This window comes from Engystomops pustulosus, chromosome 5 (genome assembly GCF_040894005.1).
Source record: "Engystomops pustulosus chromosome 5, aEngPut4.maternal, whole genome shotgun sequence".
Taxonomy (NCBI): Eukaryota; Metazoa; Chordata; class Amphibia; order Anura; family Leptodactylidae; genus Engystomops; species Engystomops pustulosus.
Window position 1 is genome coordinate 125,292,704 of NC_092415.1, and position 16,991 is coordinate 125,309,694.

Sequence of the window (16,991 nt, forward strand, 5' to 3'; positions counted from 1 at the left end):
CCAAATAAAAATTAAGAGTGTGGTGGGACCACAACACGCTAAAAACATATCTTGAAAAAAACTTAATCCCTCGAGGCCTTAGAATGTACAAAACTCCAACTACAGTATTCAATAACGAATTCCAAGACAAATGGAACAGCATACTCTCAAAATGCTCTATTGATCTCATGTCTCTGATCGTATCCTATGAAGAAGCAAAATTAGGAACCATCAGAAAAGAAATAGAGGAATTAGAGACCACAATGTCCACATTTTCTAAGATTACGGAGTTCACTCAAATGAAAATAAAAATACAAAAAGTGAGTCGATGGAAAATGACATTATGGCTACAAAGTGTAATAAATACGAAAGAGATGTAGAGGATTTTGCAAGAAATCGCATATATGATTGGAAAAACCACCTTTTCAGACCACAAAAATATACCAAGTCAATACTAAAAAATAGAAATAATTCTAGAGGTTTGGAAAATGAAAGAAAAGTTAATTTCACCTCATCAGAATGTGATACTTCCGATACATACGATGACACTGAACAAAATACTGCTAGCAATGCACGAAATGGCAAAAAAAGGTATATGAAAAATATACTCCTCAAAGTATTCCAAAAACAGAGCAAACACAAAAGAAGAGGACTCCATAGAAAAAAGATAAGAATCAGGAAGAACAAGAAATAACGACGCAAGATGCAGAACAAAACCCAGACAATGTCATTGTCCTATCACCAATTATATTATCTAAAGACCAACACTTCATTTTATCTAAAGGGTTAAATTTTGTACCTTCTACAAATTTTGATTTGTTTCAGACACTACTGGACGTCAACCGGTTTGTCAGATCGATCACGGTTAAAAGACATTTTTTTTCATCTGACCACGATGCCGATACAGAAACTCCACGTAGGACATCTATTCATAATAATGAATTTAAAGGACTTACCTTTTCAGAGCAAAATGCACTTATGGCTTTACAGGACCTAAATGAATTAGACGATATCAATTTTGCCATGCCTAATTCAACATTTTATCCCATCAATTCTAGGTCTAAAATCTTGGATCAATTTCAAGGGTTAATAGTAAAAGAGCTTCATGAGTTAAATAACAGCATCTCTAGTCAACAAATGCAACACAAAGCAAATTTAACACCCAAACAATTTAAAGCATTAGATACCCTTAAAAAGAATAAAAATATAGTAGTGCGCAGATCAGATAAAGGAGGATCAGTGGTAGTTTTAGATACAACCCTATATGTTCAATTAGCACATCAGATTTTAAACGACAAAAAAACATATTTGAGACTACCCAAGAATCCCACCGACTCCATCAAGGAAACTTTAAAACAAACTATTGCAGAGGGGATTGCCTTGGGGGTTTTGGATCAAAAAACAGCCAATTATTTAACCGGTTAACCGGGCCCTTTCCTGTTTTTTCATGTCCATTTTTCACTCCCCACCTTCAAAAATCTATAACTTTTTTAATTTTTACACGTAAAGAGCTGTGTGACTGCTTGTTTTCTGCGTAACAAATTGCACTTCATAATGATGGTATTAAATATTCCATGCCATGTACTCGGAAGTGGGAAAAAATTCCAAATGCAATGAAAATGGTGAAAAAACGCATTTGCACCATTTTTTTGTGGGGTTGGATATTACGTCTTTCACTGAGCACCCCAAATGACATGTCTACTTTATTCTTTGGGTCGGTACGATTAAGGGGATACCAAATTTGTATAGGTTTAATAATGTTTTCATACATTTACAAAAATTAAAACCTCCTGTACAAAAATTATTTTTTTGATTTTGCCAACTTCTGGTGCTAATAACTTTTTTATACTTTGGTGTACGGAGCTGTGGGTGGTGTAATTTTTTGCGAAATTTGATAATATTTTCAATGATATCATTTTTAGGACTGTACGACCTTTTGATCACTTTTTAAAGATTTTTTTAGATTTTTCAAAATGGCAAAAAAGTGCCATTTTCGACTTTGGGCGCTATTTTCCGTTACGGGGTTAGACGCATTGAAAAACCGTTATCATATTTTGATAGATCAGGCATTTTCGGACGCGTCGATGTGTTTATGATTTTTACTGTTTATTTACATTTATGTCAGTTCTAGGGAAAGGGGGGTGATTTTAAATTTTATGTTTTTTTATTATAATTTTTTTTTTTTAAACTTTTTTTTATTTTTATTTATATTATTTTTCAGACTCCCTAGGGTACTTTAACCCTAGGTTGTCAGATCGATCCTACCATATACTGCCATACTACAGTATGGCAGTATATGGGGATTTTCTTCCTCATTCATTACAATGTGCTATCAGCACATTGTAATGAAGGGGTTAAAACGAAATAGCCTCGGGTCTTCGGAAGACCCGAGGCTACCATGGAGACGGATCGCCACCCCCGATGACGTCACAGGGAGAGGCGATCCCAGGTAAGATGGCGAACCGGTTAACTATTGATAACCCATGTATACCCATATTTCATGGGTTTCCTAAAACCCACAAAGATACATTCCCCTCCCCTTCGCCCCATCATCTCAGGCATTGGGTCTCTCAATGAGAGGCTCAGTGCCTGGGTTGATGCTCACCTGCAACCTCTGGTCTTGCGTACACCATGTTTTTTAAAAGATGGGTCAGATGTGTTGAAAATATTTCACGACTTTGTCTGGAAGGACACATTTAAATTTGCCACTTGCGATGTAGTAAATCTATATTCATGTATCCTACACCATATAGCCATTGAAGCCATAAAATACCACCTTGCCAGATCTCCAAATTTTCATCCTACTGGCCATTGAATTTCTCTTAAAACATAACTTTTTTATGTTCAACAAAGAATTTTTTTTGCAGCCGCAATTTGTGGAGCCCCAATGGGGTCTAAATTCTCACCCTCTCTAGCGATATTATTCGTCGCCTGGTGGGAAGAACAATACTTTTTCAGCAACAAATCCATTTTTGTACAATATAATTTATTACGGCCGCTATGTGGATGACATCATTTTGGTGTGGCAAGGAGAAACAAATACATTTTCCAACTTCATCAATTACATAAACAACAATAACGTCAATTTGAAATTCACCAACGAGAATCCGTCCCTAGACATCTCACTCACAACATCAGTGACATCCAAAACAGTCAACACATCTATGTTTACAAAACCTCTTGCAGGTAACTCTATACTAGAGCCACTAGCTGTCACCCCACACATACTATTTGTGCCATTCCATATGGAGAATTCCTCCGTGCAAAAAGAATATGCTATGACAATCAGATTTTTCAAAACAACGCCACTAATATAGAAAATAAATTAATCAGAAGAGGATACTCCAAGAAAATATTATCTACTTCATGTGATAAAGTAAATAGAGTCAAAAGAAATGAACTACTCTCTGACAGCCCAGTTATGGTAAAACCCTGAGATGCAAAGGACACATATGGCATCCCCACTTTTAGTACCGCATATAGTCCACAATTCAACTCCATTAAAAAGATTGTACAAAAATATATTCCAATGTTAAATCAAGATACTATATTAAATGAAATTCTGAAAAAAGGACACAGATGCGTTGCCAAAAGGGGTCAAACACTAGCCAATATTTTATCTCCAAGTATGATCAACACCAAACTAGAAGAAGCCACATGACTATCATTAAAGGGGTATTCCAGGAATAAACATAATTCATATGCAAATGGGTACTCAAAATAATAAGCTAATGTGTAATTAGTTGTTATTTAAAATTTTGCTCCCCTTAGCAGAAAAATGCTGGTGACATAGACTGTAATGAAGAATTAAAATGCTACTGGCCCTTTAATCAGTCCGTTAATTTCCTCCGCACGGTCCGTCGCAGAACAGAAGATGGCCGCTGGTCACATGTCCACATCACATGTCCTGCACCTGCCTGGGCAGGTCATATGATCACCACTATGTTTGGCTGTAATCGGTTGGTTGCAGTGCACCCAGTGTGACTAGTGCTGTGGTAATGGCAGTTACACATCATCACTATGGTGACTGAGCAAGAAAACCTTTTACATCATCACTGGGAGCAGAGCATAAAAGGTAGGAGGAGTTACTGAGAACTAAAGGATCATGGAACTTGTATTTTTCAGTGGCGGCCATCTTGGTGATAACTCCACCTACTTTAGAGAGGCCATAAATTTTGTAAATCATAAAATCAAACTATTTAAGCTCCATTTTGTGACAAATGACATTTAGTTTTGTTATATTCATTTATTTATATCATCATGGGTTTTTGTGTCAGACGTTCATATTCCCGGAATACCCCTTTAAAAGAATTTTTTAAATGTGGAGGGTCCCGCTGCAACGTATGCCCGTTAGCTTTAAACAGAACACTGGAATTCAAAGTGAACCCACATAAAATGCAAAAAATCAATGCATTCATAAATTGTGATTCTCACCACGTAGTGTACAAAATATGTTGTACAGAATGTGTTAGCACCTATGTAGGATGTACAGTGCAAAAATTAAAATCCAGAATAAGCCAACATGTTCTAAATATTAAAAATGGAGACGTGAATGCATCTGGAGCAGCAAGACATTTTATTGAGTGTCACAACAGAAGCATATCTACACTCCGTTTTTTTGGGGTAGAACGAGTTTTTCGTCCAGTCCGTGGTGGTGACTGGAGAAAAACGCTCTTTAAACGGGAAGTGTATTGGATATTGGCTTTAGGTACAAGGTTTCCTGGAGGAATGAATTCCAAAAAATGATCTTTCATATATATATTAATGTTATTATTCATTCCTCTTTTTCCATCATGTACGCTTCCCTCTAAAACCAGAACGTTACTAGCGCAAAAGTTTTCTTTTTCCCCTCTTTACATGCCTAGATCTTGCCATACATGCAAAGACTAACTTCAGAATAGGATTTAGTTAAACAATGTCTTGTCTAACAATAACTATTCCTTATATCTGCGATATGTATAAATTTTTCGTTACGAAAAAAGTCCTTTTAATATACATACAGACTCAACATTGCATGTAGCGTTTTCTCCGATTTAACCGGATATGACGCCACGAGGTCATCAGGTGTTTGTAGGTGAATTAAATGATGTGTAACCATTTGTTTTTAACTTTCACCATGAGTAAGGCTTAGGAATAAGCCGAAACGCGTAGGTGGCTCACCTACATTCACACCGCACAATTCTTTTAATGTAAGAAGAATAAAAGTCATTTTTTATTGGATGTGCTACGTCTATTCCCCTTTCTTTTTGGAGTTCTTTACTGTAAGAGAAGTGAGACTATGGAACTCTCTGCCGCAGGAGGTTGTTATGGCGGATTCTACGTAGGTGTTCAAGAGAGGCCTAGATGACTTTCTGGAGATATAAAATATCACGGGTTATGGGGATAAAACATTTATTTAATTCTTAAGGGTTGGACTTGATGGACTTGTGTCTTTTTCCAGCCTTACATACAATGATACTATGATATGATACTATGAGAGTGATGATTGCTTCTCTCTTAGAACTGGGGAGAATTTCTTCTTGAAGGGATATTTTCAATACCTCTAGAAAGATTGGGAGTAACACCTACCCCCATGTTCTTATTGAGTTTATACCTATATTTGGATCTTGACTTTTTATAATTTTTGCAAGGGTTTTCCCAGGTTTACCACCCGCATTAAATCTATTACATCCTGAAAAATAAGCTATGTATTGATCTAATATTATACTTTTTTGCTTTATTTAACTATTCAAAGGAATTTTCACTAATGTCTTTATTGAAATTTGACCTACACTTATTTATATTATTTTTAAGCTCTTCCTTTTACGTCTGTTTCTTACACCTTTGGATCTTATTGTATAAGTGACCACATATAAATGCTTCTAGCGAGTCCCACACAAGTCTCAACTCATAGTGTGCTTTATTCTCATTCCAAAACAAAGTAATCTCTTCCATCATCATCCAATATAATTAACCAGTATGAATTCACTCTGAAGGGAATAGTAAGGGCATCCCCATCTCGTCCTCTCCTTAAGTCAACAGTAACTATGTAATGATCTCAGATAGTATTTGGTTCATATTTCAGACTACTGATTCTGTCGAAACAGGCAGGGTTACATTCTAGACAACAAGAAGATGTTCAAACTTATAGTCCAAATGATGGGATGTCCTCAAATGGACTTGATGGCAACAAGGACAAATTCCCAACTTTCAGTATTTTGCTCTCTGAACAGCTGGGAGAATCCATTCATAAGTGGATTCTGGATTCAGTTAGGATGATCAGTTCCAATATTTTTCCCCCATTTCCTCTCATTTTCAGGATTCTGCAAATAATGAGAAGAGAGAAAACGGTAGTCATTGCAATCATCTCCAATAATCATGGTTTTCTCTACTTCTAGCCCTCTCAAGTAGTTCTGGAAAATACCAGAGGAACCTCCTTCTGCAGAATAACCGTCTTCACCTGTCGTCCTTCATCTAGCACAGGGGTCCCCAAACTTTTTACGTAGGGGGCCGTTCACTGTCCCCCTCAGACCGTTGGAGAGCCGGACTAAAGTTTAAAAATAAATAGCGGTACATGTGACCGCATCCATAATAAACTGGCACCCCCCTCAATTAATTATTTAATATACCGGTACTGCACCCCCTTGTGAACTATTTTATATATTGGCACAATTAATTAATATACTGGGACCTCTCTCCATTAATTATTGAATATGCCTCCCCCCCCATTAATTACTAAAATGCCCCTCAAAATTAATTATTTTCTATACCCGCACTATTAATTATTTCCTATGCTGCCCCTCATAATTAATTATTCCTATACTGCCCCTCATAATTAATTATTTCCTATACCCGCACCATTAATTATTTCCTATGCTGCCCCCACCATTAATTATTTATTATGCTGCCCCGCACAATTAGTTATTTCCTATTCTACCCCTCATAATTAATTATTTCCTATTCTACCCCTAAATATTAATTATTTCCTATGCTGCCCCTCATAATTAATTATTTACTAAGCTGCCCCTCATAATTAATTATTTCCTATGCTGCCCCTTATAATTAATTATTTCCTATTCTACCCCTCATAATTAATCATTTACTAAGCTGCCCCTTATAATTAATTATTTCCTATACCCGCACCATTAATTATTTCCTATGCTGCCCCTCATAATTAATTATTCCCTATTCTACCCCTAAATATTAATTATTTCCTATGCTGCCCCTCATAATTAATTATTTACTATTCTGCCCCTCATAATTAATTATTTCCTATACTGCCCCTTATAATTAATTATTTCCTATGCTGCCCCTCATAATTAATTATTTACTAAGCTGCCCCTCATAATTAATTATTTACTAAGCTGTCCCTCATAATTAATTATTTCCTATGTTCTCCCTCATAATTAATTATTTACTAATCTGCCCCTTATAATTATTTCCTATTCTGCCCCTCATATTTAATTATTTCCTAAGCTGACCCTTATAATTAATTATTTCCTATTCTGCCCCTCATAACTAACTATTGGCCCCCAGTCGCCACAATCTTTTTACTGCCCTTTTTAATAAAAAAATAAAAACCCTGTACTCACCTAAGTCTTCTATCTTCTTGCCGCGTCCGGGCAGGAAGGGGTGCACGGCCGCGTGATGACATCATCGCGCGGCCGCGCAGCCTAGTTCATGGAGCGATGTGGATCGCTCCAGTAATAGTGCTCGAGCGGCCGTTTGCGGCCGCACCAAGCACTATACAGTGACGGGCAGGAGCTTCCTGTCCGGACGGACAGAGGCTCCTGCCCGACTGTTGCAGGCCGCGAGGGCCCGGCGCTGGCGCGCCAAGTGTCGGGGGCCGGATCGAAACGGTCCGCGGGCCGCATGTGGCCCGCGGGCCGTAGTTTGGGGAACCCTGATCTAGCAGCTTGGAAGCTGGTGGAACTGAGCAGATCTGGTTTTTCAGAAGAGGTGATAGAAACCTAATCAGTCTTCAGAACGCCTAAAGCCTCCTGTGAAGTCCCAATTATGCCATTATGAGATTTGTCTGTTGTCTTAAAATGACTGTCCCTAACTCCTTCTTCACCTATTCAGGACATTCCACTATACCTTCTGTCTTGGAAAGCAGTTTGTCTTATTGCCATCTGTTCAGCAAGAAGAGTAAGTGAAATTCACCTGAGTGAAGTTGGCCCCCCCACCTTGTTGAAATCAAGCAAAATTGGTGTCAAACGTTTGTGCTACGTTTGTGCTGGTTTGTGCAGCAGAAATTTTCGTTTTTGTGCCGCTATCGTTTTCAAGATTTTAATGAAAGTTTCCAGAGGTCATCAGAGGTCAACCAGCCCCCACACATTGCCCAAATGAAACAAAACTGGGACCGAACAATTCTGCTACGTTTGTGCTGGTTTGTGCTGCTCAAATTTTTGTTTGTGCTGCTTTTGTTTTGAATATATGAACAAAAATTAAAGTTCAAAAGTTCAACCAGCCCCCCCACATTAACCAAATCAAACAAAACTGGTGTCAAACATTAGTGCTATGTTTGTGCTGGTTTGTGCAGCAAAAATTTTCATTTGTGCCGCTATCATTTTTAATATATTCATACTTTTTTGCAGAGGTCATTAGAGTTCATTTCTTCCAAAGTACAATGTGTTTGCTAGCTCCCCCTGGTGATCAAACCAGGGAAGTGTCACTAGCTTTGTTTTTTACCAGTTCATCCTAAACACCTCGAACACCTGAACATACCTTAAAAATTATAGCGGCACAAACGAAAATTTTTGCTGCACAAACGTAGCACAAACGTAGCACTAACTTTGGCACCAGTTTTGTTTGATTCGGTTAATGTGTGGGGGGGCTGCTTGAACTTTTGAACTTTCATTTTTTGTTCATATATTCAAAACAAAAGCAGCACAAACAAAAATGTGCGCAGCACAAACCAGCACAAACGTAGCAGAATTGTTCGGCACCAGTTTTGGTTGATTTGGGCAATGTGGGGGGGCTGGTTGACCTCTGATGACCTCTGGAAACATTCATTAATATCTCAAAAACGATAGCGGCACAAACAAAAATTTCTGCTGCACAAACCAGCACAAACATAGCACAAACGTTTGACACCGATTTTGTTTGATTTGAACAAGGTAGGGGGGCCAACTTCACTCAGGTGTGAAATTCAGGCCTTCTCCTGTAAAGATCCCTACATGCAGATCTTGGAGAACTGTATAATTCTGTGCACTATGCCAGGATTCCTGCCCAAACCAAAATATGTTCTCCCTGTCTACTCCAAATGAAGGAAGTCTGGTAAACCTGCAAGCTCTGGATGTTAAGAGAACAATTGTCTGTTATTTGTCAAAGATTTAAAATTTTAGACAATCAGAGGCCCTGTTAGAGTATAAAGGCACCAACAAGGGGGAAAAAGGGGGGAATCAAACTTTAGCCAGATGGATTTCTATGTGCTGCTGGTTAGAAGGTCTTTTATCTCCTCTCAATGTCAAGGCGCATTCTACCAGATCTTCATAATTCCAACCTTATTTTCTTGTTTTGCTTTTAAAGTCCCATTCATTGCTGCCTGAGGATGACCAGAATATGGACATATACTCACAGTCCAAAGGCATCAAACCTAAACTCCCTAAGAATAAATTTTTTGCTGCTTAACCCCTTTAGGACGCAGCCATCTTGTAGCTTAAGGCTAAGCCCAGAGGTTGCACTAACACTACACACTACACTACACACTACACATACACTCACACAGCACACACTACACTACACACTACACTACACTCACACAGCACACACTACACTACACACTACACTACACTCACACAGCACACACTACACTACACTCACACAGCACACTACACTACACTCACACAGCACACTACACTCACACAGCACACTACACTACACTCACACAGCACACACTACACTACACTCACACAGCACACACTACACTACACTCACACAGCACACACTACACTACACTCACACAGCACACACTACACTACACTCACACAGCACACACTACACTACACACTACACTACACTCACACAGCACACTACACTACACTCACACTACACTCACACAGCACACACTACACTCACACAGCACACACTACACTACACTCACACAGCACACACTACACTACACTCACACAGCACACACTACACTACACTCAAACAGCACACTACACTACACAGCACACTACACTACACAGCACACTACACTACACAGCACACACTACACCACACAGCACACACTACACTACACTCACACAGCACACACTACACTCACACAGCACACTACACTACACTCACACTACACTCACACAGCACACACTACACTACACTCACACAGCACACTACACTACACTCACACTACACTCACACAGCACACACTACACTACACTCACACAGCACACACTACACTACACTCACACAGCACACACTACACTACACTCACACAGCACACACTACACTACACACTACACTACACTCACACAGCACACTACACTACACTCACACAGCACACACTACACTACACACTACACTACACTCACACAGCACACTACACTACACTCACACAGCACACTACACAGCACACTACACTACACAGCACACTACACTACACAGCACACACTACACCACACAGCACACACTACACCACACAGCACACACTACACACTACACTACACAGCACTACACTCACACAGCACTACACTCACACAGCACTACACTCACACAGCACACACTACACTACACAATACACTACACACACACACACTACACAATACACTACACTCACACACTACACTCACACAGCACACTCTACACTACACACACACTACACAATACACTACACACACACTACACAATACACTACACACACACTACACAATACACTACACACACTACACAATACACTACACTACACTCACACAGCACACACTACACTCACACAGCACACACTACACAATACACTTCACACACACTACACAATACACTACACACACACTACACAATACACTACACACACACTACACAATACACTACACTACACTACACTACACTCTATGACGCGTGGTGAGGCGTTAATGCGACCTCTGGCTAAGCCCCATTTATTGTATTCTGACATGCGTCACTTTATATGGGTAGAATTTTTGAACACTGTTACCTATCTATTCGATTATGAGATTGTTTTCTCCCCACAACTTGCACTTAATTTCAGTAGTACATTTTGGCTGATTTTGAGCTATTTACAAAATAAAGAAAAAATAATTCATTTTTAGAAAAATTTGCCATTTTTGAAATTCTAAATCATTGTGCTTTGAGGCAGATAGATTTATCACCTAAGTTGCTGAATAACATTTTCCATATGCCTACTTTACATTTTAATAATTTTGGAAATGTCTGGTTAATTTATTTTGATGTCATGCTTTTCCATATTTTCAGAATTTTGGGGATAAATACTGTTTTTGAATGAAATTTTAAACATTTAGCATTAAAATTTAATCAACCTATTTTCAAAGCTGCACCCTTAAAACTATCAGAAACAGCTTTTAGGAAGATTGAGATCCCCTTGAGATCTTCATAGTAATTAAATCAAAATGGAGGGGAAATTTAGAATGGTCAAATTTAGCTGGTTATACTTTTATTTAACCCTAAAATTACACATTTCTAAAAGATAGAAGGAAAAACCCATCTTACAATTTGTTATGCAATTTCTCCCGAGTACAGAGACCCCCCCCACATGTGGCAGTTACTTGTTTTATGGACGCACTGCAAGACGCAGAAGGGAAGGAGGGACCTGTAGCTCCCAAGGATGTTTAGTTTCCTCATTGGCCCCTTTTGTAGGCTATAAAATTGTAGCTTTTACGTTATTAGGGCCATGTGATGGCATTTTTTTTTTGGGCTGAGATGCTTCTTCCAGTGTTACCATTTTGGGGTTGGTATCCCCTATTGTTGAAAATTTAGGAACTTTTTTTGAGGGCATGATTATTAGGCTATATGGTGAACACCAAAAAAAAATAAAAAGAAAAAATTCAGTATTGAATTGATGCTTTTCTGAGTAGAAAAGCATCAATTCTGTACTGGATCTTTATCTTTTTTTTTTGGGTGTTCACCGTATAACCTGATAATCATGTTATCTTTATTGTATGAGTCAATACGATTACGGGGATACCAAATAAAACCCTAATGAGAGGAAAATCATTTGTTCAACGCCGTCTTCCAAGTGGCATAACATTTTAACTTTTTTAGCTGGTTGGTGGCTTGAGTGGCATCATTTTATTTTTTTCATACGTTTTGGTGGGTTTTTAAAGTTTTTTTACGGCATTCATTGAGCGGGTTCAAAAATTATTTACTTATATTCTGATTGCTTGTTCATGATAATACTCTGCAATACTGACACTATAAGCTGACACTGTGCCGTCGAAGACAGAGGTGGGGGCGATCGTGGGGCAGAGACCCCTAGAAGGCAGTTTAAATAGTGCGGGTTAAAGAACCACGATCGGAGTCCACTATGACCACTGATGTTACACTGGGGTGTCGGCTGTTAGTTACAGCTGGCACCCCGTGTATCCCATTGCCGCTCAGTTCCGATTTTGAACTGAGCTGGCATCAGCTCAGTGTCCGATATATCTGATGCAGAACGGGAATTTGTTAAAAAACATGTGAGCTCATTGGCCAAGGGGGATCTTATAGGGAGTCAGCCTGGCATTCACTATTGCTAATCAATAGTTGTCTTCTGTCCAATAGGAGAGAGGAAGACCTATTCAGTGCTGCCTTCGGACTACAGGAAGCAGAAATTACAGTGAGTTAATGTCCATTCACACATTCCCCTATTATTTATACCTATATTATGGAGTTCTTATTCAAATTCCTATGAACCTTGGAAGGTTTCCTTATTGCACTGCTAATATAATGGAATACCTATTACACCCAACAAAAGTGACCATTGTTATCTCATCACCTTGGTTTGTGGATATATAGTTTTCATTTGGGTTACTTCTGTGGAAGGGAGTATACATCAATATATCTGTGTAAAGATCAGTGCAAATTTTTACAAACATTGTTTAGCACACCCCTTGGATTTAAAGCGTTACTTTAAAGTTATAATGATTTTACTAAATTCATATGAGGTTCCCCCTTTAAAAACAAACAGAACGATGCCCATATTGTGTTGCTTGCCCTTTTCTTTCCAAAGTTATGGTATTTTCTGTTTTGAAAGTGTTTGACAAAAATCTTTCTCACCATGTGGTGAATTGGGTGGAGGCTGGGGTGTCGGATGTAACTAACAGCTGACACCCCAGTGTAACATCTTACTGATTTTAGGAAAGTTCATTTTCTTTATATAAGTAGTCTGGATTTGTACATATTTTAACCCCTTGTGGCTGAAGCCACGTTTCATCTTCCTGACACGGCCCTATTTTTCAAATTTGACATGTATCAATTCATATTTAGATAACTTTGGAACGCTTTAAAGGAAACCGACCACTTAAAAGTGGTAGGTTTTACTCACATATACATGGCACCAGCTCAGGGTGAGCTGGTGCCGGAGCATATTTTTGTTAGGGGAACAAAGCCCCTATCGCAGATTTATAAGTTATATTAACTTATAACTCGGCGCACCGCACTTGGGCACGGTGCACCTATCTGCGATAGGCACTTAGTTCCCCTAACAAAAATATGCTCTGCCACCAGCTCACCCTGATCTGGTGCCATGTATATGTGTATAAAACCTACCACTTTTAAGTGGTAGGTTTCCTTTAACATAACCCGCTGATTTTGAGATTGTTTTTTCGTAACACATTGTACTTTATGTTAGTTGAAAAATTTGGGTGCGTTTGGTTATGAAAAAAATGGAAATTTGGTGAAAATTTGGAAAAAAATGCTATTTTCAAGCTTTGGAAATTTCTATTTTTCAAGAATATTGTCATATCCCCCAAATAACTTAATAAATAACATTTACCTAAAGTCTTCTTTATGTTAGCATGATTTATTAAGGATATTATACTTTTTTTAGGAAGATAGGAGGCTTATAACTATACAAGTGATTTTTCAGATTTTTGTGAAAATCGACAAAATCTATGTTTTGCAGGACTAGATAAGTTTGATGTGACGATGAGAGGCCTAAATGAGAGAAAAACCCCTTTAATGACCCCATTTTAGAAACTGTACCCCACAAAGAATGTAAAACAACTTTTATGAAAGTTGTTAACCCTTTAATGGTTTCACATGAGTTAAAATCAGGTACAGTTTACAAATTAAATTTTTTTATAGCTAAATGAATGTATTTTTCAAAAAATCTACACATCCTCAGTGGATAAAATACCAAAATGCTCCACAAAAATTGTTCAACAATTTCTCCTGAAGACTGAAATACCCCACATGTGGATAAAAACTTCTGTAGGGACACACAGCAGGACATGGAAGGGAAGAAGCACCCTGAGGCTTTTTGAAGGCAATTTGGACCAAAATAGTTTTCAGTGGCAATGATGCATTTAGAGAGCCCCTGAAGTACCATAACAGTGAAAAAAACCCCAAAGGACCCCATTTTGGAAATACACCCTTCAGAGATTTTATGAAGGTGTATAATAAGTATTTGGAGCCCACAGGAGTTCAAAAATTTGGGCTGAAACATGAAAAAATGAATATTTTTCCATCAAAAATTCACTTTTTCCCCAATTTTTTGGCATCCAAAAGGGGCAAAAGGAGAAATTGCTCCACAGAAATTGTTCAACAATTTCTCCTGAACACGGAAATACCCCACATGTGGATATAAACTTCTGTAGGGACACACAGCAGGACATGGAAGGGAAGAAGCGCCGTTTGACTGTTAGAAGGCAATTTGGACCAAAATAGTTTTCGGTGACCCCTGAAGTACTATTACAGTGAAAAACCCCTCCCAAAAGACCCCTATTTGGAAACTACAGTCTTCAGACATTTTATCAAGGTGAACAATGAGTATTTGGACCCCACAGGAGTTCAAAAATTTGGGCTGAAACATGAAAAAATGAATATTTTTCCATCAAAATTTCTCCTTTTCCCCAACTTTTTGGCATCCACAAGGGGCAAAAAGAGAAATTGCTCCACAGAAATTGTTCAACAATTTCTCCTGAACACGGAAATACCCCACATGCGGATATAAACTTCTGTAGGGACACACAGCAGGACGTGGAAGGGAAGAAGCACCCTGTGGCTTTTTGAAGGCAATTTGGACCAAAATAGTTTTCAGTGGCATTGATGCATTTAGAGAGCCCCTAAAGTACCATAACAGTGAAAAAAAACCCAAAGGACCCCATTTTGGAAACTACACCCTTCCGAGATTTTACCAAGATGTATAATGAGTATTTGGACCCTACATGAGTTCAAAAATTTGGGCTGAAACATGAAAAAATGAATATTTTTCCATCAAAAATTAATTTTACCCCAATTTTTTGGCATCCACGAGGGGCAAAAGGAGAAATTGCTCCACAGAAATTGTTCAACAATTTCTCCTGAACACGGAAATACCCCACATGTGGATATAAACTTCAGTAGGGGCACACAGCAGGACGAGGAAGGGAAGAAGCGCCGTTTGACTGTTAGAAGGCAATTTGAACCAAAATAGTTTTCAGTGACCCCTGAAGTACTATTACAGTGAAAAACCCATCCCAAAAGACCCCTATTTGGAAATTACACCCTTCAGACATTTTATCAAGGTGTAAAATGAGTATTTGGACCCAACAGGAGTTCAAAAATTTGGGCTGAAACATGAAAAAATGAATATTTTTCCATCAAAAATTCACTTTTTCCCCAATTCTTTGGCATCCACAAGGGGCAAAAAGAGAAATTGCTCCACAGAAATTGTTCAACGATTTCTCCTGAACACGGAAATAACCCACATGTGGGTAAAAACTTTTGTAGGGACACACAGCAGGACGTGGAAGGGAAGAAGTGCCGTTTGACTTAGAAGGCAATTTGGACCAAAATAGTTTTCAGTGACCCCTGAAGTACTATTACAGTGAAAAACCCCCTCCCAAAAGACCCCATTTTGGAAACTACACCCTTCAGAGATTTTATCAAGGTGTATAATGAGTACTTGGACCCCACAGGAGTTCAAAAATGTGGGCTGAAACATGAAAAAATGAATATTTTTCCATCAAAAATTCACCTTTTCCTCAATTTTTTGGCATCCACAAGGGGCAAAAGGAGAAATTGCTTCACAGAAATTGTTCAACAATTTCTCCTGAACACACAGCAGGACATGGAAGGGAACAAGTAGTGTGATGATGGGTTTTTGGTGGTGGAAGGTACCAGGGCAGATGAGTATAAGGTGGTAACAAGGGTAAAGAAATTATAACTGTAATGCAGCTGAATGATAGATTCTAAAGCATTCTTTCATGCAGAGGCCAGGTGTCACATTGATAAATTGTGTCCTTTCTTTTGCCCATTTTGTAACATACTTTGCATCTTTTCCTCGTCCTCGAGTTTGGGGTACCTCGCCAGGGAAATGTTGCCCTGGTACAATACGGGGGAAATCAGAAGTACTGGGTCCTTCTTTATGACCAAATAAGAGGGCCTTGATCACTGCCTCTTGAAAGCAAATAAATGATCCAACATGACCTGCACATTCGTATAGCACATAGGAATTATACAGTGCCATCTGTACAATGTGCACAGCCAGCTTTTTGTACCATATCTTTGTTTCCGTAGAGCACTGTATGGCTTCAGCACCTGATCTGAAAGTTCTACCCCACCCATGTACGTATTATAAGCCAGGATGCAGTCTGGCTTGGGGGCAGTGGTAGTGGTACCTTGTACAGGGGTGGCAGTGCTGGTGTCTCTATGAATTGTGGTCAAAATAAGGACATCCCTTTTGTCCTTATACTTGACCAACAGCATGTTCTCGCAACAGAGAGCCTTGATGTCTCCCTTTCTTAGTGGTTGAGTTATCAGGGTCCTAGGGAGGCCTCTCTGGTTTTTGCATACAGTGCCGCATGCTACAGTACCCCTGGAAATGAGGGACTTGAAGAGTGGAATGCTGGTACAAAAGTTATCCACATACAGGTGGTGAC

The 16,991-nt window shown here is 38.8% G+C and overlaps 1 protein-coding gene across 2 annotated transcripts in view; it reads left to right on the forward strand.

Moving 5' to 3' along the window:
- The window catches only part of FRRS1L (ferric chelate reductase 1 like), a 356,361-nt gene that overhangs the window by 13,512 nt on the left and 325,858 nt on the right, over positions 1-16,991 (forward strand). Inside the window, exon 2 of one of the 2 annotated variants that reach the window (XM_072152963.1) lies at positions 12,691-12,745. The exons of the other annotated variant lie outside the window; for it this stretch is intronic. Coding sequence (XP_072009064.1) covers positions 12,691-12,745 — 55 coding nt within the window. The remainder of the gene's footprint in view (positions 1-12,690; positions 12,746-16,991) is intronic. 2 annotated transcript variants of the gene reach the window in all.